The following is a 22,791-nucleotide window of genomic DNA, read 5'->3' on the forward strand; positions in this document are numbered from 1 at the left end:
TATTATTTCATGGGTAATACGAGTATAAACTATAACAGACATGTCAGGAGAGGTGACAGGTCCTATTTAAATAACCAAACTGTAATAAATAGGGGTGAAATAATTTAGTTTTAATAATATCTATCAGACTGTACTGGTCAACATATTTAACCACATTTGTATTTTCACGGTTTATAACAGATGGTTTTGAACATCCTCATTCTATTCTGCCCGTCCAGTTTCAGAACCAGGGATATATAGAGAAAGACAAGCCAAAGTACTTCCTTATGGCTCAGAAGCAAAGTGATCACAAACCAAGTCACTTACAAAAACCAGTGGCAAAGAAAACCATTAACATTAGTGAAGATATACGGTGAGCCAACAGATAATTAAAGGTTATATTCTTATCTACCGTATTTTAGTATTGTATTTTTGCTTTTACTATATGAGTAATAAAGTTTCTCCATATCACTTTCAAAGACTGGGGGGGAAGAGGGGGAAGACAAAAAGTTAAAGAGGCTCTTTTACCACATTATAAGTGGCCTATCTCCTACATAAGGAGATGGGCGCTGTAATGTAGGTGACAGCATTGTTTTTTATTTAGAAAAACTATCTATTTTTACCACGTTATGAGGATCTCACACTTCCTGCCCTCATGTTCCCCCCCTTTAATTGACTCACGCATGTGATTCACATCAGGGCAAGGCTCACCAGAAAAAGTGTTTGATCCCAATATTTTATCCATTTAGGTTGGCACAATAAAGGGGACACCCACCTACACCCCCTAGGGTTATCTATTTATCCCTATGTGTTCTTTTTGTTATATAAATACATTTAATAAAAGTTATATCTTAATTTCATGTTATACCAGCTTTCCTCTCTCTCCCCCCTTCCCACACAACTTGAAGACAAGAATGGGGAGGGAGGGGGGGGAGAAGTGGTTATCATATCAGTAACCACAATCTAAGAGCCGGTCATGGGTGTCTAGGAGAGACATGAAGAGAGCCAGTAGCCAGTGAATCCCCATGTCAGCTGAAGCATCTCTCACCGAAGGGCCCACTTCAGGAGTAGTCCTGCAGTTGTCACCATATAGCCTCATATCGAATAGGAAAATTTGTTTTCTGAAAGAGGATTGATTGGGACTTCCAACTTATAGTAATAGTCCACCTGGCAGCGGAGAGAAAATGAGTTAGCAGTGTATGCTGTTTTTTACAGACATTATCAGGGCGTTAAGTAAAGCTGACCAAGGAGACAAGCTGACATGGAGATTCTGTTTAACCCGGATCCATCTTTGCACGCAGTTCCAATGAGTCTGAGCCACTGGACAAGTCCACCAAATGTGACACAATGATCCCACCTCACCGCAGGAGCATAAATTAACTTGAAAGGAAAACATATTCGCCAGTCAGACAGAAGTTAGGTAGCATCTAATTAAGAGTTTGTAGGATGTTTCCTTAAAGCTATATGAGCGAGAACAAGTGTGGACATTCTCCCATATCAGTTGCCAAGTAATATTATCAGGGATAGAGAAAATTTCCTTTTCCTATGCCACTACATAGGAGGGAGAAATAGTAGAGCACAGGTTCCTAAGTTGGGGGTACAGTTGAGAAATAATGCCTTTATTTGTAGGGATCAATCTACAAATATTTTCAAATGTGGAACTGAGAGTCCCATGTGAGTTTAAAGAATATTGAAATTAAGTAATGAATTTGCATATATCTCTAATGCCCCTTTAACCCCTTCACGTCCAGCCCACGTAGATTAATGGGCTGCAGCGCTGGTTCTTGTGCCTGCAGCCTGTTAATTAACGGAGCACACAAGTATTCTTTGCAGCCTGGCATCTAAAAGTACGGACTGCTACTAGCAGCCTTTGTACTGAGGGAATACATCAGGTGGGATCACAGCTGTGATCCCCGCCGATTAACGCCATATATTGACAGTGTTGTCAGGGTCTTCCCCAGAGCGGAGTCCCGGACAGAGCGCTAGTATAGGCGCTGCTCCGGGACTCTATGGAATTCCCTGACATTGCTGTCCATGTATGGACAGTGTTGTCAGGGTCTTCCCCAGAGCGGAGTCCCGGGAGAGCGCTAGTATAGGCTCTGCTCCGGGACTCTGTGGAATCCCCTGACATCGCTGTCCATATATGGACAGCGATGTCTAGGGCTTCCCCAGAGCTGGACAGTGATTTCAGGAGCACAGCTGGAGTCCCAGTAGAAGCGCTACTAGCCTCTGCCCAGGACTCCAGCTCTGGGGTTGCCCCTGACATCTCTGTCCATATATGAACAGTGATGTCAGAGGATTCGCTGTGGCAGCATCTACAGAGGGCACTGTGGCAGCATCTACAGAGGGCACTGTGGCAGTATCTACAGAGGGCTCTGGAATTTTCTACAGAGGGCACTAGAATTATCTACAAGGGACACTGTGGCATTATCTAGGGGTGTGTGGCATTATCCACAGAAGGCACTGTGGCATTATCTACAGAGGGCACTGTGGCATTATCTACAGAGAGCACTGTGGCAGTATCTACAGAGGGCTCTGTGGCATTATCTATAGAGGGCTCTGTGGCACTAGCTAAAAAGGAGCTGCCTAATCTTGACATTTGTGTGTCTGCCAAACGCTGCCAACTGAGCCGACGGACTGCATTTAGCGACACTTAAACTGTAAAACTGGATTGTTGAAATAAGCATGTGGAGAAATCTCGCAAATTTCCGTTAAGTTTAAACCTAGCGCTATTATTATAGTAATGTATTATTGTTATAATAATGTAGTATTATTATAGTAATGTATTATTATAGTAATGTAGTATTCCTAGAGTAATGTAATATTATTAGAGTGATGTAGTATTCTTATAGTAATGTAGTATTATTGTTTCAGTAATGTAGTATTAGTATTATTATAGTAGTTCAAATAACGAATTGATTAACAATAATTTTGTATTGTATCAATTTTGAAAGTAATGCGGACCGTCAACTTCACATTTTTTCTATATGTGGCCCACTTACCTGGCCGAGTTTGAGACCCCTGATCTAAATAGATGTATCAATTTAGGAAGAATAGTCATGCAGATGGCCGACAATCCCCCCCCCCCCCCCTCCGCCAAGATAAATGATAACCGGACCATTCCTTCAAGCATTTTCTTTTATTCAAGTACAATTTAGGGAAAAAAATCTACTCACAGAGTACAATAGGTACGGTGAAACCCGTCATAATGTGTGTGTGTGTGTGTGTGTGTGTGTGTGTGTGTGTATATATATATATATATATATATATATATAGATTAGAAGAAAAATAGTTTTTCTGGTGATTATGTTCATAATAGTATAAATACAAAAATAGAGAATACTAAAAAGTCTTGACATATATTTCATAACTATCAGGCTATATGAGTGAAAATTCATAATAATATACATACAGTAGATCACCTCTTCCTGACGTGTATATATACGGCAAAGGCCGGGAGGGAAAGTATGGAGCAAGCTCACGAACTGGGCCCACTTTATAACTTCTGCGTGTCGGTTGTATGTTACAGCCAACACTTCACTGCAATGAACGGAATCCCGCTCATTTATCCCCATGGATGCCGCGGTCAATAGCATCTAAGCCATAAGAAAGATGAGTGGTCCCCTCCAACAGCCTATCACCCCCTCCTCCCGCAATGTGATTGCAGGGTGCCAATGGTTGTCATAGCAGCCCGGGGGCCTAATGCAGACCCCTAGGTCTGTTATCTTTGTGCTCCTATTAAGCCCTAAAAATCACAATATACTGAATATATTATTATTGCAGTTTCACTTGCAAGTGATCCAACGATTGCTGGTTCAAGTCCTCTAGGGTGACTAATAAAAAAGTTAAATACCGTTAAATAAAGGTTGTTTTTTTACAAAAAGATATAAAACTTTCAAAAACCCCCCTTTTCCCCAAAAAACCAATATAAAAAAAAAAAAAAAAGTTAACATGGCACTTCTGCATCCCTAAAAGTCAAAACTATTACAATATAACATTATTTAACCCGCACGGTGAACGCAGTAAGAAACGCTGTTTCTTGGTCATCTTATCTCCCACAAAAAATAGAATAAAAAAGTAATCAAAGAGGCTTATGTACTCCAAAATTGTACTAATAAAAACCAACCCCCCCCCCCCCAGAAAAAAAAAAAAGCCCTCACACCACTCAACTGATTACGGCTATCAGGACTTTCTATTCAACACAAAACTCATTTTATTTTTTACAATTCTGTTTTTCCTGGTAAAAATTGTAAAATATAAAAAAAACTATATAAATTTGGTATCGCAGTAATCGTATTGACGCGTAGAATAAAGTTAGCATGCCGTTTTTACCGCACCGTCAAAACAAAATAAAAAAACCAATGGAGGAATCTGTTTTTTTCCCATTCTACCCCACAAAGAAAGGTTTTCATTTTCCAGTACATTATATGGTACAATAAATGGAGTGAAAAACTACAACTCGTCCCACAAAAACACAAGCTCTCAAACAGCTATATCGATAGGAAAATAAAAAGGTTATGGCTTTTGGAATTAGGGAGGAAAAAAGCGAAAATTAAAAATCCAAAAATGGCTGCAGAGGGAAGGGGTTAAATAGAATTAATGTATCAAAAGCAGCCAATTCATATTAGTAAACATCAAGTGCCTTAACCCCTTCAGGACCAAGCTCATTTTGGCCTTCAGGACCAGACCCATTTTTTCAAATCTGACATATTTCACTTTATGTGGTAATAACTCCGGAACGCTTTTACCTATCAAAGCGATTCTGAGATTGTTTTCTCGTGACACATTGGACTTTATGATAGTGGAAAAATGTGGTCGATAAATTCAATATTTACCAGTGAAAAACACCAAAATTTGGTGAAAAATTGCAAAAATTAGCATTTTTCTAAATGTAAATGTATCTGCTTGTAAGACAGGCAGTTATACCACACAAAATTGTTGCTAATTAACATCCCCCATATGTCTACTTTAGATTGGCATCGTTTTTTGAACATCCTTTTATTTTTCTAGGACGTTACAAGGCTTTGAACTTTAGCAGCAATTTCTCACATTTTCAAGAAAATTTCAAAAGGCTATTTTTACAGGGGCCAGTTCAGTTGTGAAGCGGCTTTTAGGGCCTTATATGTTAGAAACCGCCAAAAAGTCACCCCATTTTAAAATCTTCACCCCTCAAAGTATTCAAAACAGCATTTAGAAAGTTTCTTAACCCTTTAAACGTTTCACAGGAATTAAAGCAACGTAGAGGTGAAATTTTCAAATTTCATTTTTTTTTGCAGAAATTCATTTTTATTCTATTTTTTTTGTAACACAGAAGTTTTTACCAGAGAAACGCAACTCAATATTTATTGCCCAGATTCTGCAGTTTTTAGAAATATCCCACATGTGGCCCTAGTGTGGTAATGGACTGAAGCACCGGCCTCAGAAGCAAAGGAGCACCCAGTGGATTTTGGGCCTCCTTTTTATTAGAAAATATTTTAGGCACCATGTCAGGTTTGAAGGGTTCTTTCGGTGCCAAAACAGTGGAAATCCACCAAAAGTGACCCCATTTGGGAAACTACACCCCTTGAGGAAATTATCTAGGGGTATAGTGAGCATTTTTACCCCGCAGGTTTTTTGCAGAAATTATTGGAAGTAGGCCGTGAAAATAAAAATCGTCATTCTTTCAAAGATTATGTAGGTTTAGCTAATTTTTTCTAATTTCCACGAGGACTAAAGGAGAAAAAGCACCACAACATTTGTAAAGCAATTTCTCCCGAGTAAAACAATACCCCAAATGTGGTTATAAACGGATGTTTGGACACACGGCGGAGCTTAGAAGGGAAAGAGCGCCATTTGGCTTTTGGAGCTCAAATTTAGCAGGAATGGTTTGCGCAGGCCATGTCGCATTTGCAAAGCCCCTGAGGTACCAAAACAGTGAAAACGCCAAAAAAGTGACTCCATTGAGAAAACTACACCCCTTGAGGAATCCATCTAGGGGTGTAGTGAGCATTTTGCCCCCAAAGGTGTTTCATAGATTTTATTAGAATTGGGCAGTGAAAATAAAAAAAATCCTTTTTCTTCAATAAGACGTAGCTTTAGCTCCAAATTTTTAATTTTCTCAACAAATAAAGGAAAAAAAGAACCCCAACGCTTGTAAAGCAACTTCTCTGGAGTACGGCAATACCCCACACGTGGTCGTAAAATGCTGTTTGGGCACACGGCAGGGCTCAGAAGGGAAGGAGCGCCATTTGCTTTTGGTGTACAGATTTTGCTGCATTTGGTTTCTGGTCGCTATGTTGCATTTGCAAAGTCCCTGTGGGACCAAAACAGTGGATCCCCCCCAGAAGTGACCCCATTTTGGAAACAACACCCTCAAGGTATTCACCTAGGGGTGTAGTGAGCATGTTAACCCCACAGGTGTTTTGCAGAAATTCGTGTGCACATGATGTGGGAGAATGAAAATGGGAATTTTTCCTTAGATACGCCAATATGTGGTGCCCGGCTTGTGCCACCATAACAAGACAGCTCTCAATTATTATGCGGTGTTTCCCTGTTTTAGAATCACCCTACATGTGGCCCTAATCTTTTGCCTGGACATTCGACAGGGCTCAGGAGTGAAAGAGTACCATGTAAAATTGAGGCCTAATTTGGCGACTTATAAAGTATTGGTTCACAATTGCAGAGGCTTTGATGTGAAATAATAAAAGAAACCCCTGAGAAGTGACACCATTTTGGAAACTGCACCCCTCAAGGCATTTATTAAGAGGTGTAGTGAGCATTTTCACCCCACAGGTCTTTTCCATAAATGATTGCGCTGCGGAAGGTACAAATTAAAATGTTCCCTAGATATGCCAATTCAGTGTCAAATATGTCGTGCCCAGCTTGTGCCACTTTTTTTTTTATATACACCGTTCACCGTACGTTATAAACTACATGTTACCTTTATTCTGCGGGTCAGTACGATTCCGGCGATACCAAATTTATAGAACTTTTTTATAACTTTTTGCACAATAAAATTACTTTTGGAAAGAGAATGTATTTCTTCTGTCGCAATGTTGCGAGAGCCATAACTTTTACATTTTTTCATCGATGGAGCTGTATGAGGGTTTGTTTTTTGCGAGACGAGGTATAGATTTTATCGGTACTTTTACTCGGTATTTTTGGATACATGCGACTTTTTGATCACTTTTTATTTCAATTTTTGGAAGACAGTGACCAAAAAAACAGTAATTATGGCAGTGTTTTTGAGTTGTTTTTTTACGGCGTTCACTGCGCTGGATAAATAACATAATATTTTTATAGTTCAGGTCGTTACGGTCGCTGCGATACCAAATATGTATGGCTTTATTATTTTTTTCAATAATAAATGACTTGATAAGGGAAAAAGGGCGATTGTGTTTTGTGTTATTATTTGAAACTTTTATTGTATGTTTTCCAACTTTTATTTTTACTTTTTTTACACTTTTTTTTACACTTTTCTTTAGTCCCACTAGGGGACTTGAATGTCCAACTGTTTGTTTGATGTTCTAATACATGGCACTACCTATGTAGTGCAATGTATTGGAACTGTCAGTTGTTCACTGACAGCAAGCCGATCAGGCTCCGCCTCTGGGCGGGGCCTAATCAGCTTACGTAATGGCAGACAGGAGTTCATTGTTAGGGCTCCTGTTGCCATGGTAGCAGTCGCCAGCCTTGCCATCGCATGGCAAGGCTGCCGATTTTCTACAAACCTCTAGGATGCAGCGATCACAATGGATCGCTGCATCGAAGGGGTTAATGCCAGGAATCGGAGCTAGCTCCGGTTCCTGGCGATAGATCGGGGTGTCCGCTGTTACATACAGCGGACACCCACTGCTGATGACGCCGGCTCAGCTTTTGAGCCGGAAGCTGAGCCGGCGCCATCTTGCCGATGTTACCGGAAGCCTCCTGGGCCCCGCCGACGACGGGGCATAGGAGGATTCCGTTACAGGCTGATCGGGAGGTAAGCATTAGCCCTCCGATCGCCTTTGCAGCCACCGGCAACCCAGCGATCACGTTGCATGGGTGCCGGTGGCTATAAACTCCTCACATGCTGCGATCTCTATTGAACGCAGCATGTGAGGGGTTAATCGGTCGGATCGGAGGCTAGCTCCGGTCCTGGCCGATACCTTAGGGTGCCAGCTGTAACATACAGCTGTCACCCGGCGGTGATGTCGCTGGCTCAGCTCCTGAGCCAGCTTCATCTCCATGACGTACATTTACGTGAAAAGGCGGTAAGCCACCGATTTTAATGACTTATATATACGTGATCCGGCGGGAAGGGGTTAACAGTGCTAGGATTAGGGAAATTACATAAGTAAAGAGAGGATGCGTTTATGGGGATAGTGACCCCTAGATATGACATGTGGACCCGTTTCCACCTAAAGCCAAAGTTCCAAGAGAGTAAACGTTTCTGGTCAGGGAATATACTTGTGCCCATAGCGTCGAATTTGATGGGCTTAACCTGAAGTCCTGAAAATGTCTCATAATTAATTAAAACCTGGCAAAGATTAGGGAGAGAGATCTGAGGATTTCTAATAAATAAAAGTATGTCATCCACATACATCCCAAGACATCAGCTTTTTGATGGATTGAAAGGGTTAAAGGCTACATGCCGATGAATAGGGGATAAAGGGCATCCCTGCCGCATTCTGTGTTCTATGGAAAAGGAAGAAGAAGTAAAATACGGAGCCATTTTTAAAGCATCAAACGTTTTTCGATGCGTTTTTTTGTAGTCGTTTTCTATTGACAATTAAAAACTGCTCCAAAAACAGCTCAAGAAGTGACATGCTACTCCTTTTTCCGAGGGGGGCAGGGTTACGCGCTGTTCTTTGAACCAGTCAATGGGCAGATGTTTGTAGGCATTCAGCTTCCGTTTTTTTAGGCATTTTTTGAGGCTTTTGCTCCCCCCGAAAAAACGCCTGAAAACACTGCGTGTGAGCATACCCTAACCCTTGCCCGAGGAATGGAAAAGAGAAACCTGCAAGAAGGAGCCCTGGGTACCCATCCATCGCAATACCAAAACAAAGTATTCCCATTTTGTGGAATCAAAAACGTTCTCTAAATCTAGACTCCGCAGCATTAGTTCTTGATTATTAGAGAAAGCATGATAAAGGACATTAACTACTGTCCGTCGTTTGGCGAGAGCGAATGAAGCCTGTTTGATCTGGCAAAATTGACAGCTTCTCCAATAAAGATTACTTACTTCCCAATTATCCATTCGCTGTCAATTATCCTGACTTCTCACTCTTCACCACAGGCGTTCTCCTGGAAACTCAATGATTCTGTGCTCACGTCTCCCCACATTTTCACTCTCTTACAATTTTACTTGAAAGCATATTTTGACATTAGCACCACCCCTGAGACCTCTCCTCAGTCCATATGGTATGCTCACAAGTCAGTGACATCTCATTCAAATAGGCTCGGATTATAAGAAACAACAACATGCTGATTTATTGTGGCTCTTGGCCAAATTGACTAGACTGGACAGAAAGTTTAACTAAATCCCTCAGATACCCTAAAGTTCAATTATCACAGGTCAAATCCTCTATATTGCGCATTCCAGAATTGAAAGCAGAAAAATGTATCCGATGGAGCAAAGCCAAGTTTTATGCCTAGGATTACAAAGCAGTTTGTCACAAAATTAAATTTGCGGGCTAGAGACAAACCAATTTACCAGATTCATACTACTCAAGGTACCCTCACTTCAGACCCTGCTCTGATGTTAGATAGCATGCACTTATTGTGCGCAAAATTATAACAATCATCTACACCCATACGGTTACTTAATGGTTCTCTGATTTAGGTCTCCAAAAAATCTCCTCCACTGTCACTTCCTGACTAAATTCTCCTATCACAGAGGAGGAAGTTACAGAGGCCATTAAACCACTATTAGATTCTTAAAGCCACCGTATTCTAAGAAACTGCTTTTCTCCACCGTATTAGAAGAAACTGGTCCCTTCTTTGGCCCCCATCTTGCCAAATTCTATAATCATATATTATTGGGTAACTCTCTCCCTCAGGAAAATTTAAACGCCAACGTTTTATTGATACTGAAACCTGGGAAAGATGACACCCATTGTCAAATTTTTTCCTGATGTCCATACTAAATAATGATTATAACTGTTTAAATAAATTCTCCCCAATGGTTGTCTCCTCATATGACTTTTTTAATTTTGCCCGATCAAACAGGCTTCATTCGCTCTCGCCAAACGACGGACAGTAGTTAATGTCCTTTATCATGCTTTCTCTAATAACCAATGAATTCACTGTATTTCAAAGATACATTCAATTGTGCTCCCACAACATAACAATTTTAAAGGATTCACTGGTGTGATATATGAGTAAAATATAACATTTATTTATAACTCTCTAAAAACAGGGGTACAATCACCACTGTGAAAAAGCCCCACCGTGTGTATAAAAACGTATTAAATAATAAACTCTGAGTTCTAATTCAATTGTGAACCTACTATAGCTCAGTGTTCAACAAGAATATCAATATGGAATCAGCATTTGAAAAATGGGCATAACAATAGTCTTGACCCTAATTCACACTAGAGTCCGTGATAACCGCACCGGAAGCTCCTAGTGTTGAGGTATACAAACAATGCTAGTGTTCCCAATGCTAAAAAATTCCTATTCACAACCGACCCAACGCGTTTCAATACTCATCATCAGGGGTCTGTAGCTTGGTCACTCTGGCCAGGGATGCCAGCGATATTTAGTTCAGCAGCAGGTATTCTGCTGTACTCCACGGAAGCATGCTCGCATAGATGTCAGAGTTATTTAAAGCATCTGACTCCTCCCCCTGTCCTCGGCACCGCCAATCGAAACAGCCAAACACACTCACCAATCGAATTCGTGACACCTGTCCATGTGACTCCCGGCCATCAGCTGACAGCCAGGAACCAACATCGACCGCATCAAAAGCCGAACGCGCAGGTGCAGTAGAGGCCACAATCGAGTCGCCCATGCTGCCGGGAACTCACCACTGCAAAGAAGGAGTATATCGATATTTAAGAGTTTGGGTAAGTGTTGCGGATCAGCTCAAAACCCGCAGCTGGACTGCCATTGATAAAACAACTACACTAATAATACATATTGTGTAGATAAATGAATGTCTACCCCACTACAAGGTGTCATTGGAACACCTACTGAATAAGGAACCATAGCCAGACTGCCCACATGATGATCATTGATAATTAAGAGACCACCTGTCATGACGACCATGTGGGTCTCTTGCTATCCTGAAGGGAAAACTGGCCATGGAAATGCATGTTTAAATGAATGTTCAAATAAAACATGCATAATTTGTCTGCTCATTTAAACCCCCTGGTTGTGTGCACGCCAATCTATAGATCCACTGGGTTCCTTTCGTAGTATGAGGTTATCCCAGTCACCTCCCCGTTTGGGAGGCCTAATGAGTTAAATTGCTTGAAATTTAAGACATTCCGCACGACCCTGATGTGTAGCGTGTACATGTTTGGATATAGGAGTATCTCTAGAATTCGCAATATCGCCAACATGTTCTCTGATCCGGCGCCGAAACTGCCGCACCGTTTTTCCCACATAATTCAGTGGACATGGACATGTTATCAGATATACCACCCCTGCTGTTTTACAATTGACAAAATCACGAATGTCATATTCCAATTGCGTAACGACACTCCTAAACTTGTCACCTTTTTGAATAAAATCACAAGCCTTGCACCTGCCACATCTGTGTGTGCCTGGTATTTGTCTGTCCAGCCATGTTCCTTTAGGTGCAATGGGGTCAAAACAACTATGCATAACTCTGTCCCTGATGTTTTTCCCTCTCCGGAATGTGACTGAAGGCCATTGCGTAATCTGATCTATCAAATCTGCATCAGTACTAAGAATACGCCAATAATCATCAATTTATCTGAGTATAATCTTAGCGCATCCGAGACTATGTTATTAGAGAAGGGGCTTTCATTTGTCCCCACAGTGAGGTTTGATTCATTCACCTGGATAAAGGACTTAAATTTGTTTGCTCGTAAACTCAAATGGATTAAATTTTTTAAACATCATAATAGAAAAAAATGTATGGAGATGGGTTTAGAGATATCCGACCTGGAAGGCCTTGAGGCCTTGGAGGGGCTATTGGAGGAGTCAAGTAGAGCCCCTGGACAAGGCCCGTTTACTAATTTAAAGACTAAGAGTAGGAAGCTGCCACCAATAGGAGATTTCACTAATGTAGACTTATTTGTTGACATGGTGGGAGAGGAGATTAAACTATTGAGTCAGGATATGAGGGGTATTGACAACAATTTGTCTAGGTCTGAACGGCTAGCCCTAACCACATTGGAGAAAAAACAAAATATTGTTCTGAAAGCATCCGATAAGGGTGGGAACATCGTGGTTATGAGCAGGGAAGACTACAAAAAAAATGTGTGAGGACATTTTGCTCAATCCTGACTGTTATACCATCTTAAAGGATAATCCCACAGCACTGTTCAAAAAGGAGCTTTTGGGCATTCTGGGTGATGCAAAAAGCAGGTCCTTGATCAGTGCTAGTGAATTTAATTTCCTATTTCCACAATTTCCCATCATGGCATGTTTTTATAGTCTGCCCAAAATCCACAAAGGGTACCCCCCCTTACGTGGCAGACCCATTGTTTCAGGCATAAACAATCTAACTCAAAATGTAAGCACTTATATTGATCAGGTGCTGCGTCCGTTTGTACACGCTACACATCAGGGTCGTGCAGAATGTCTTAAATTTCAAGCAATTGAACTCATTAGGCCTCCCAAACGGGGAGGTGACTGGGATAACCTCATACTACGAAAGGAAGCCCAGTGGATCTATAGATTGGCGTGCACACAACCAGGGGGTTTAAATGAGCAGACAAATTATGCATGTTTTATTTGAACATTCATTTAAACATGCATTTCCATGGCCAGTTTTCCCTTCAGGATAGCAAGAGACCCACATGGTCGTCATGACAGGTGGTCTCTTAATTATCAATGATCATCATGTGGGCAGTCTGGCTATGGTTCCTTATTCAGTAGGTGTTCCAATGACACCTTGTAGTGGGGTAGACATTCATTTATCTACACAATATGTATTATCATTGTAGTTGTTTTATCAATGGCAGTCCAGCTGCGGGTTTTGAGCTGATCCGCAACACTTACCCAAACTCTTAAATATCGATATACTCCTTCTTTGCAGTGGTGAGTTCCCGGCAGCATGGGCGACTCGATTGTGGCCTCTACTGCACCTGCGCGTTCGGCTTTTGATGCGGTCGATGTTGGTTCCTGGCTGTCAGCTGATGGCCGGGAGTCACATGGACAGGTGTCACGAATTCGATTGGTGAGTGTGTTTGGCTGTTTCGATTGGCGGTGCCGAGGACAGGGGGAGGAGTCAGATGCTTTAAATAACTCTGACATCTATGCGAGCATGCTTCCGTGGAGTACAGCAGAATACCTGCTGCTGAACTAAATATCGCTGGCATCCCTGGCCAGAGTGACCAAGCTACAGACCCCTGATGATGAGTATTGAAACGCGTTGGGTCGGTTGTGAATAGGAATTTTTTAGCATTGGGAACACTAGCATTGTTTGTATACCACAACACTAGGAGCTTCCGGTGCGGTTATCACGGACTCTAGTGTGAATTAGGGTCAAGACTATTGTTATGCCCATTTTTCAAATGCTGATTCCGTATTGATATTCTTGTTGAACACTGAGCTATAGTAGGTTCACAATTGAATTAGAACTCAGAGTTTATTATTTAATACGTTTTTATACACACGGTGGGGCTTTTTCACAGTGGTGATTGTACCCCTGTTTTTAGAGAGTTATAAATAAATGTTATATTTTACTCATATATCACACCAGTGATTTCTCTAATAACCAAGAACTAATGCTGCGGAGTCTAGATTTAGAGAAAGTTTTTGATTCCACAAAATGGGAATATTTTGTTTTGGTGTTGGGATGGATGGGTATCCAGGGCTCCTTCTTGCAGGTTTCTCTATTCCATTCCTCGGACAAGGGTTAGGGTATGCTCACACGCAGTGTTTTCAGGCGTTTTTTTCGGGGTGTAAACGCCTCGAAAAATGCCTGAAAAAACGGAAGCTGAATGCCTACAAACATCTGCCCACTGACTGGTTCAAAGAACAGCGCGTAACCCCCCCCCCCCCCCCCCCCCCGGAAAAAGAAGTAGCATGTCACTTCCTGAGCTGGTTTTGGAGCTGTTTTTAATTGTGTCAATAGAAAACTACTACAAAAAAACGCATCAAAAAACGTTTGATGCTTTAAAAACGGCTCCGTATTTTACAGCCGTTTTTACGTAAGAATGTGAACATACCCTTAAGTTTCAGATTCAATTTTTACTTCTTCTTCCTTTTCCATAGAACACAGAATGCGGCAGGGATGCCCTTTATCCCCTTTTCATCGGCATGTAGCCTTTAACCCTTTCAATCCATCAAAAAGCTGATGTCTCGGGATGTATGTGGTTGACATGCTTTTATTTATTAGAAATCCTCAGATCTCTCTCCCTAATCTTTGCCAGGTTTTAATTAATTATGAGACATTTTCAGGACTTCAGGTTAACCCCATCAAATTCGAAGATATGGGCACAAGTATATTCCCTGACCAGAAACGTTTACTCTCTTGGAACTTTGGCTTTAGGTGGAAACGGGTCCACATGTCATATCTAGGGGTCACCATCCCCATAAACGCATTCTCTCTTTACTTATGTAATTTCCCTAATCCTAGCACCCGTCTCCCTGTTTATCGTGAACGAGCATTCTGTGAATGCTTGTTTGCCCCATAATTGGCCGGTGTAAAAGGGCTCTAATATAGTCTCCCCCTAAGATAATATATAGGGATGTTGAAGCCTCACGTACTTGTAATTAGAAAGAAATCCCAGCCTTCAAGGAGAAGTTTAAGTAAGGGGACTCTCTGTGGCATAGTTGCAATTTAAATGAAAATCCCCAACGATAATGGATGCCGTCTGATCGAAGGGAGTCAGTGACTGGTTTCAACTGTTGTCTTTGGTCTATCGTTATGGGAGAAATATCAGCATATATTTGAAGAGCGACATCCGAAGCCTTCTCTATCACTTACCTCAGAACATCCTCCAGTGCAGTGAAGTAATATTAATGGAGAACAACATCTCGTGGTCCCTCCGTACAGGCAGACTTTGGACGGAGTGCCTGTGTATATGGTCCATGAAAAAAAATCTAAGTCCAATCTTTCAGAAACTAGTTAATGAAATAGTTGGAGATCATATGTGGACCGAACTTCAACAGATTCAGGGACACTTCTGAGCCCTAAATTGTTACGCCTGAATTTGTTTTCCTTCAAGCAGGGGCGTAGCTATGGGAGGGGCAGGCAGGGCAACTAGAAGGGAAGAGAGGAGCGATGCTATAGCGGCTGCTACGGGGGCCCATGTCATGGCTGTTCCCTGCAATGCCATTCACTAAGGCGCTGAGACAGGATCCCTGCGCAGGCCCGCGCGATGACGTCAATAGATCTTGCTGGCCTACGCAAGGATCCTGTCTTAGGCTGCTGATGAGGCTGTGGAGCTGCTCAGTTCGTCGCAGGAACAGGGCTAAGTAAGTACAACTTTTTTCATGTGTTTGGGGTCTTTGTGTCGCTATCTACAAGGGGGCGCAGTGTGTCGCTGTCTACAAGTGGGGCTGTGTATCGTGATCTACTAGGGGGGCTGTGTGGCACTCTACAAGGGGGGAGGCTGTATTGCACTATCTACAAGGGGGGCTGTGTGGCTTTATGAGGGGGAGTGGCACTATCTACAGGGGGTGGCACGATCTACAAGGAGGGCTGTATGGCTTTATCTACAAGAGTGGTGTGTGGCACTATCTATAGGGGGGTGTTTGTCACTATCTACAAGGGTGGGTGGGTGACACTACTAGGGAAGGAGTATGGAAATATCTATGGGAGGGACTGTGTGGCACTATCTACAAGGGGGGAGTGGCACTATCTACAGGGGGGATGTGTAGCACTATCTACAAAAGGAAGCTGTTCATTATGTTACCATATAGTCTCATTAGCCTCAGTTATACAATCTGTTTTAGTCAGGCACCTCTAAATTATTTTCCTTTAATGTATTGTTATGTTAACTACCTTAAATAACTATATTGCTTGTAAAATGTACAAATGGTTTTAGGCCCGAATTACATGGAAGAAAAAAAATACACCATTGATTGGTAGAGAAAGCAAACATGGCGAGGGGGAAGGAGATGTCGGGAAAGAAGCTGGGGGGGGCACCAAGCTAAATATTTGCACCGGGTGAAGGAGAACCTAGCTACGCCTCTGCCTCCTGTTCTTGTGTTTGTTTAAGCGCATACACTACAGTGCGTAAGTCCTTATACGGAGATACCAGTTAGTCATGTTTGGTTTCCAGACAATCAGTGCGTGACACCAGACAGGCGATTTCTGCAGAAATTTCATAATTAGCCTTATGAAGTTCTGCTTAAATTGATGAAGATATCTTATGCAAGAGGTCCTCTATACAGCAATTTAAAGGAGTTTTCCCATGTAGGACATTCATGACATATATGTCATAAATGTCAGATAGATGTGGGTCCCACCTCTGGGACCCGCATCTATCTCTAGAACGGGGCCCCAAAATCCCCATTGTAGCTTTTTGTTCTCACGCTGACTCCCGGGCACTTCCTGATTACATGGTTGGGAGTTACGGAAACAGCGTAACTCGCTGAGCTACGCTGTTTCCGTAACTCCCATAGTAGTTAATGGCAGTTACGGAAGGAGCATAATATGCGAGCTACGCTGTCTCTGTAACTATAATTCAGTTCTATTGGAGTTACGTAAACCGCGTAGCTCAGTGGGTTACGCTGTTTCCGTAACTCCCGACCATGTAATCAGTAAGTGGCCGGGAGTCAGCGTGAGCACAAAAAGCTAGAATAGTGTGTAGGGGGCCCCGTTCTAGAGATAGGTGCGGGTTCCAGAGGTGGGACCCGCATCTATCTGACTTTTAAGACATAACCTGTAGATATGTCATAAATGTCCTTCATGGGGAAAACCCCTTCAAGTTTTCTTTTGTGAGAGGTGAGGGATTGATTTGGCAAACTTTCCCACTGACTATCATGTTGAAAGCACGGAGGAAGTGGGAAATGATCTCCTAGTATGGAACTTTGAGAAGTCCTGGATTTCTTGTCGTCATCTGGAGCTAAAGTCGCCATGGGATTTTGGTGAAACAGAGTGAAAATACACTGCATTCCAAATTATTATGCAAATGTTATTTTTCGCTGATTTTCCTAAATAGTCGATGCAAATAGCAGTCAGTATAATCTTCAAGCCATCAACCGTTGGAGTATAATGCTAATTTTATTAAACAAATCTTCTAATGATAACAGATTTTTTTTTAGAAGTAAAAAACTCAAAATGCACTGTTTCAAATTATTATGCACAACAGAGATCAAAACATTTTAAAGGTTGTAAAGAGAACTAAAATGGTAATTTGTTGAATTTGCAGCATCAGGAGGTCATATTTACAGAAATCAAAAGCTCTTTCAATCAAAAAAAACTTAACAGGCCAAGTTACATGTTAACATAGGACCCCTTCTTTGATATCACCTTCACAATTCTTGCATCCATTGAATTTGTGAGTATTTGGACAGTTTCTGCTTGAATATCTTTGCAGGATGTCAGAATAACCTCCCAGAGCTTCTGTTTTGATGTGAACTGTCTCCCACCCTCATAGATATAGATATTTTGCTTGAGGATGCTCCAAAGGTTCTCAATAGGGTTGAGGTCAGGGGAACATGGGGGCCACACCATGAGTTTCTCTCCTTTTATGCCCATAGCAGCCAATGACACAGAGGTATTCTTTGCAGCATGAGATGGTGCATTGTCATGCATGAAGATAATTTTGCTACGGAAGGCACAGTGCTTCTTTTTGTACCACGGAAGAAAGTGGTCAGTCATAAACTCTACGTACTTTGCAGAGGTCATTTTCACACCGTCAGGGACCCTAAAGGGGCCTACCAGCTCTCTCCCCATGATTGCAGCCCAAAACATGACTCCACCACCTCCTTGCTGACGTCGCAGGCTTGTTGGGACATGGTGGCCATTCACCAACCATCCACTACTCTATCCATCTGGACCATCCAGGGTTGCACGGCACTCATCAGTCAACAACACGGTTTGAAAATTAGTCTTCATGTATTTCTGAGCCCACTGCAACAGTTTCTGCTTGTGAGCATTGTTTAGGGGTGGCCGAATAATAGCTTAATGCACACTTGCAAACCTCTGGAAAATAATACACCTTGAGGTTCGCGGGACTCCAGAGGCACCAGCGGCTTCAAATACCTGTTAGCTGCTTTGCAATGGCATTTTAGCAGCTGCTCTCCTAATCCTATTAATTTGTCTGGCAGAAACCTTCCTCATTATGCCTTTATCTGAATCAGCCACAAATCTTTTCACAGTACGATGATCACGCTTACGTTTTCTTGAAACATCCAAAGTTTTCATACCTAGTCCAAGGTATTGCACTATTTCACGCTTTTCGGCAGCAGAGAGATCCTTTTTCTTTGCCTGCTTAATAATGTGGAACGTCCTTCTTAAAGGCATGGTGTCGCCCCAAAAACATGTTTTTTTTTTAAAATTTAAACATTTAGTGTGTGGGTGATTAAACATTGTTCAAATTTTTTTTATTTTTTTCGCGAGTCAGGAAATATTATAAATTTTTTCAAATTTATAATACTACCCATTTTTGGTCACTAGATGGAGCTGTTTGGAGCTAGTTCCCAAAATTGCAGCATTGCAACATTGGGTTAAAAGCTATCGCTCTAGTGAGCTCTCAGCATCCCCCCCTCCTTTATCCTGGCTAGTGCCGGGATAAACGAGGGGTTTGAAAGGTTTAACCTCCTACACTGTGTGTCGCCATTTTTTGAGGTAACCCACAGTGTAGTAGGTTTACATGCAGTAGTAAACACACACAAACACTAACATACATTGAAATCGCTTACCTGCTCCTGCCGCCGCGGCCCGTCCGCTCCCTTTGCTGCCGCTGTTCCATGTGCACTTGTCCGGAAGCCGCGACCGGAAGTAGTAATATTACTGTCCAGCCGCGACTTCCGGTCCACAGGAAAATGGCGCCGGACGGCGCCAATTTCGAATAGGACTGTGTGGGAGCGGCGCATGCGCAGTTCCCACACAGACGCCGTACACGGCAGTCAATGGGACGGGAGCCGTTCGCAGTCCCTATGGGACTGTGGCTGCCGTATTCCATGTCTGTGTGTGTCGTTAATCGACACACACAGAAATGGAACAAAAAATGGCAGCCCCCATAGGGAAGAAAAAGTGTGAAAATAAGAAACAGTAAAACACAAACACACAAATGTAAATAAACGTTTATATTAAGGCACTAACATCTTTAACATATAAAAAAATTATTTGTGATGACACTGTTCCTTTAAGTAGTTTTCCTTTGATTGGGCACACCTGGCAAACTAATTATCACAGGTGTCTGAGATTGATTACAATGATCGAAAGACCCCTAAGACACAATACCACCCATGAGTTTCATTGAAAATCTAATAATTAAATGTTTATGACACATAATCCAATGTGCATAATAATTTGGAACACGGTGTACAGTACCATGCAAAAGTTTTAGTCAGTTGTGGAAAAATGCTGCAAAGTACGAATGCTTTAAAAAATAGAAGCGTTAATAGTTTTTGTTTATCAATTAACAAAATACAAAGTGAATGAACAGAAGAGAAATGTAAATCAAATTATAATTTTGTGTGACCACCCTTTGCCTTCAAAACAGCATCAATTCTTCTGGGTACACTTGCACAAAGTCATGGATTTTTAGGATTATAGTCAGGTGTATGATTAACCAATTATACCAAACCGATGATAATGATCATTAATTTCATATGTAGGTTGAAACACAGTCATTACGTATAACAGAAACAGCTGTGTAGGTGGCTTAAAACTGGGAAAAGCCAAATTCTGCTACAAATGTGAGGTTGTGGAAGACATTCTCATGTCAGAGGTCCACCACGGCAAGACTGAGCACAGCAACAAGACACCAGCTAGTTACATAAACTGCAAGGTCTCCCAGGCAAAGATTTCAAAGTAGACTGGAGTTTCAAGATGTGCTGTACAAGCTCTTTTGAAGAAGCACAAAGAAACGAGCAATGTTGAGGACCGTAGACGCAGTGGTCGGTCAAGGAAGCAGATCAAAGACCCACCATGCTTACTTCCCTTCGAAATCGAAGAATGTCCAGCAGTGCCATCAGCTCAGAACAGGCAGAAACCAGTGGGACCCAGGTACACCCATCTACTGTTCGGAGAACACAACCTATTGGTACATTCAGGATAACTCTTGCCAACGTTCACATAATAAAGTGTCCACTATTTATGACATGGGGACAAGAACATATTCAAAGCAAGTATGACTTGGTGCATTGACCCACAATAATCGATATATGACCTACAAACACGGGGTACAATTAACACAAAAGGTATAGCAAAATACAAAAAATTCTTTATTGGAATGCAAACAAAAGATGAGCCATGCAAAGCATGAAAGAGACGTCTGTCTATGCAGAGAGCATGTATAAGCAGTAATGCAACAGGGGCATGGAATACACCGCAAATGGAGACAAAGTATGTTTGTATCTGCAAGGCCATGGGAGACCCTAAATAAAGAGTAAACCCACATATAGGAATGCAAATGTAGCATGTAAATGACAACCAAATGTAATCATCTGTAACATAACAAAGGCCTAAACAGATCTGCATAAAGAAGATGGAAACATACCCATGATGTTGCTCCTGCAAAGAGAGACATCAGACCCGATGCGCGTTTTGGCAGAATGCCTTTGTCCGGGGGTCAGTGAAGGGAAAAAGCACATGTAGAAATATATCATACATTATGTGATGCTGTGTAAAGATAATAAAAAACTAAAAATATGTAAAAAATAAAAATGAAAATAACAAGAAAGGGGTTAATGAAGATGTGTATAAATATATATACATGTAAAGTGCTGGGAAAAACATCAATAAGTTTTGCCCCCCCGGACGAAGGCATTCTGCAGAAATGTGCGTTGGTTCTGACATCTCTCTTTGCAGGAGCAACGTCATGGGTATGTTTCCATCTTCTTTATGCAGATCTGTTTAGGCCTTTTTTCATGTTACAGATGATTACACTTGGTTGTCATTTACATGCTACATTTGCATTCCTATATTCCTTTATTTAGGGTCTCCCATGGCCTTGTGTCACGTAGGGTTCGTGGACTCACTGGGTCGTGCCGCTTGGCGGTATGGCAGCTGGCCAAACGGGCGCAGGTCACAGTCTATAGTTCGTATAGGGTACCTGTGGCAGCTCGGACAGTAGCAAGGCAGGCTCGGCTGGGACTAGGCAGCAGGCAGATGTCAGGCGTGGAGTAGCGGGACAGGCGTGGTATACAGCACGACTACAGCTCAGCACGGCACTTGACCAGGATAGCACGGGGAACAGGGAACACTGGGAACTGGAAAACACTAGGAGACCATTTGCTTAGACAAACTAGGATACAACCATCAACGCTCAGGCATGGAAGAAAGGGACTGGGCCCTTCTTATAGTCCAGGGCACTCATGGGCTGATTACACATTAAAGTCAGGTGCGTGCGCTGCCCCTTTAAGAACGCACCCTACGGGACCCGGCCAAGTTGAGTGGAAGTGAGCGCTGGCGTCTCCTGAGGAGGAGCCTGGGGCCAGCGCCCACCGACCCATGGCTGCGGCCGTCAGGAGGTGAGTGACCCTGACGGCCCGCGGCCATAGACATGACACCTCGCAGATACACACATACTTGCTTTGTCTCTATTTGCTGTGTATTTCATGCCCCTGTTGCATTACTTCTTATACATGCTCTCTACATAGACAGATGTCTCTTTCATGTTTTGCATAGCTCATCTTTTAATTGTTTGTATTCCAATAAAGATTTTTTTGTATTTTTCTATACCTTTTGTGTTAATTGTACCCCGTGTTTGTAGGTCATATACTGTTTGGAGAAGTCTGGCCTGAAGTGGTCTTCATGGAACAATTGCGGCCAAAAAGCCATACCTTCATGCCATATCTGCAATACACAGGACTAATCTGTGGGTTATACCATTCTACTGTGACAGGGGCATCATGCACTATAAGAAATGTACGTGAGCAGAATTTCTAATACACTTATATTAGAAAACTGTATGATTTCCTATTCTACAAATAAGTAAAAAAATAAATAAAAACTGGACAACCCCTTTAACAATGGGATGGGCTGAAAGGCGGCCTGTCCTGTAAACATTGGGGCAATGCCCCTTTAAGGCTGGATTCACACGAGCTTTTTCGGTCCGTAAAGGATGGAACGTATTTCGGCCGCAAGTCCCGGACCAAACACACTGCAGGGAGCCGGGCTCCTAGCATCATAGTTTTGTACGACGTTAGGAGTCCCTGCCTCTCCGTGGAACTACTGTCCCATACTGAAAGCATGATTACAGTACGGGACAGTTGTCCTGCAGCGAGGCAGGGACTCCTAGCATCGTTCATAACTATGATGCTAGGAGCCCGGCTCCCTGCAGTGTGTTCGGTCGAGGACTTGCGGCCCGAAATACGTTCCGTCCTTTACGGACCGAACATGCTCGTGTGAATCCAGCCTCAGAGCAGGTTTTTTTGCAGCAATAATAGATGAATGCATCAGTTTATTTAGTCTTGTAGACTTATAAGAATTGGAGCTGTGCTCCTGGCTGGTTGGATCCGAAGAGAAACCACTGGGAGAAACAGTTGAATTCCAACACAGGAAGGTCTGTGAGGGGTCAGACGCCACAC

The 22,791-nt window shown here is 42.3% G+C and overlaps 1 protein-coding gene across 6 annotated transcripts in view; it reads left to right on the forward strand.

Annotated features, from left to right (window-relative positions):
* The window catches only part of PPP1R42 (protein phosphatase 1 regulatory subunit 42), a 125,026-nt gene that overhangs the window by 62,044 nt on the left and 40,191 nt on the right, over window positions 1-22,791 (forward strand). For 4 of the 6 annotated variants that reach the window (XM_075826154.1, XM_075826152.1, XM_075826153.1 and 1 more), the window contains exon 8: window positions 181-352. In XM_075826154.1, the coding sequence (XP_075682269.1) occupies window positions 181-352 (172 nt within the window). Of the gene's footprint in view, window positions 1-180; window positions 396-22,791 lie in introns of those variants that run through there. The other 2 variants (XR_012847624.1, XM_075826156.1) reach the window with 2 other exon arrangements.

This window comes from Rhinoderma darwinii, chromosome 5 (genome assembly GCF_050947455.1).
Source record: "Rhinoderma darwinii isolate aRhiDar2 chromosome 5, aRhiDar2.hap1, whole genome shotgun sequence".
Taxonomy (NCBI): Eukaryota; Metazoa; Chordata; class Amphibia; order Anura; family Rhinodermatidae; genus Rhinoderma; species Rhinoderma darwinii.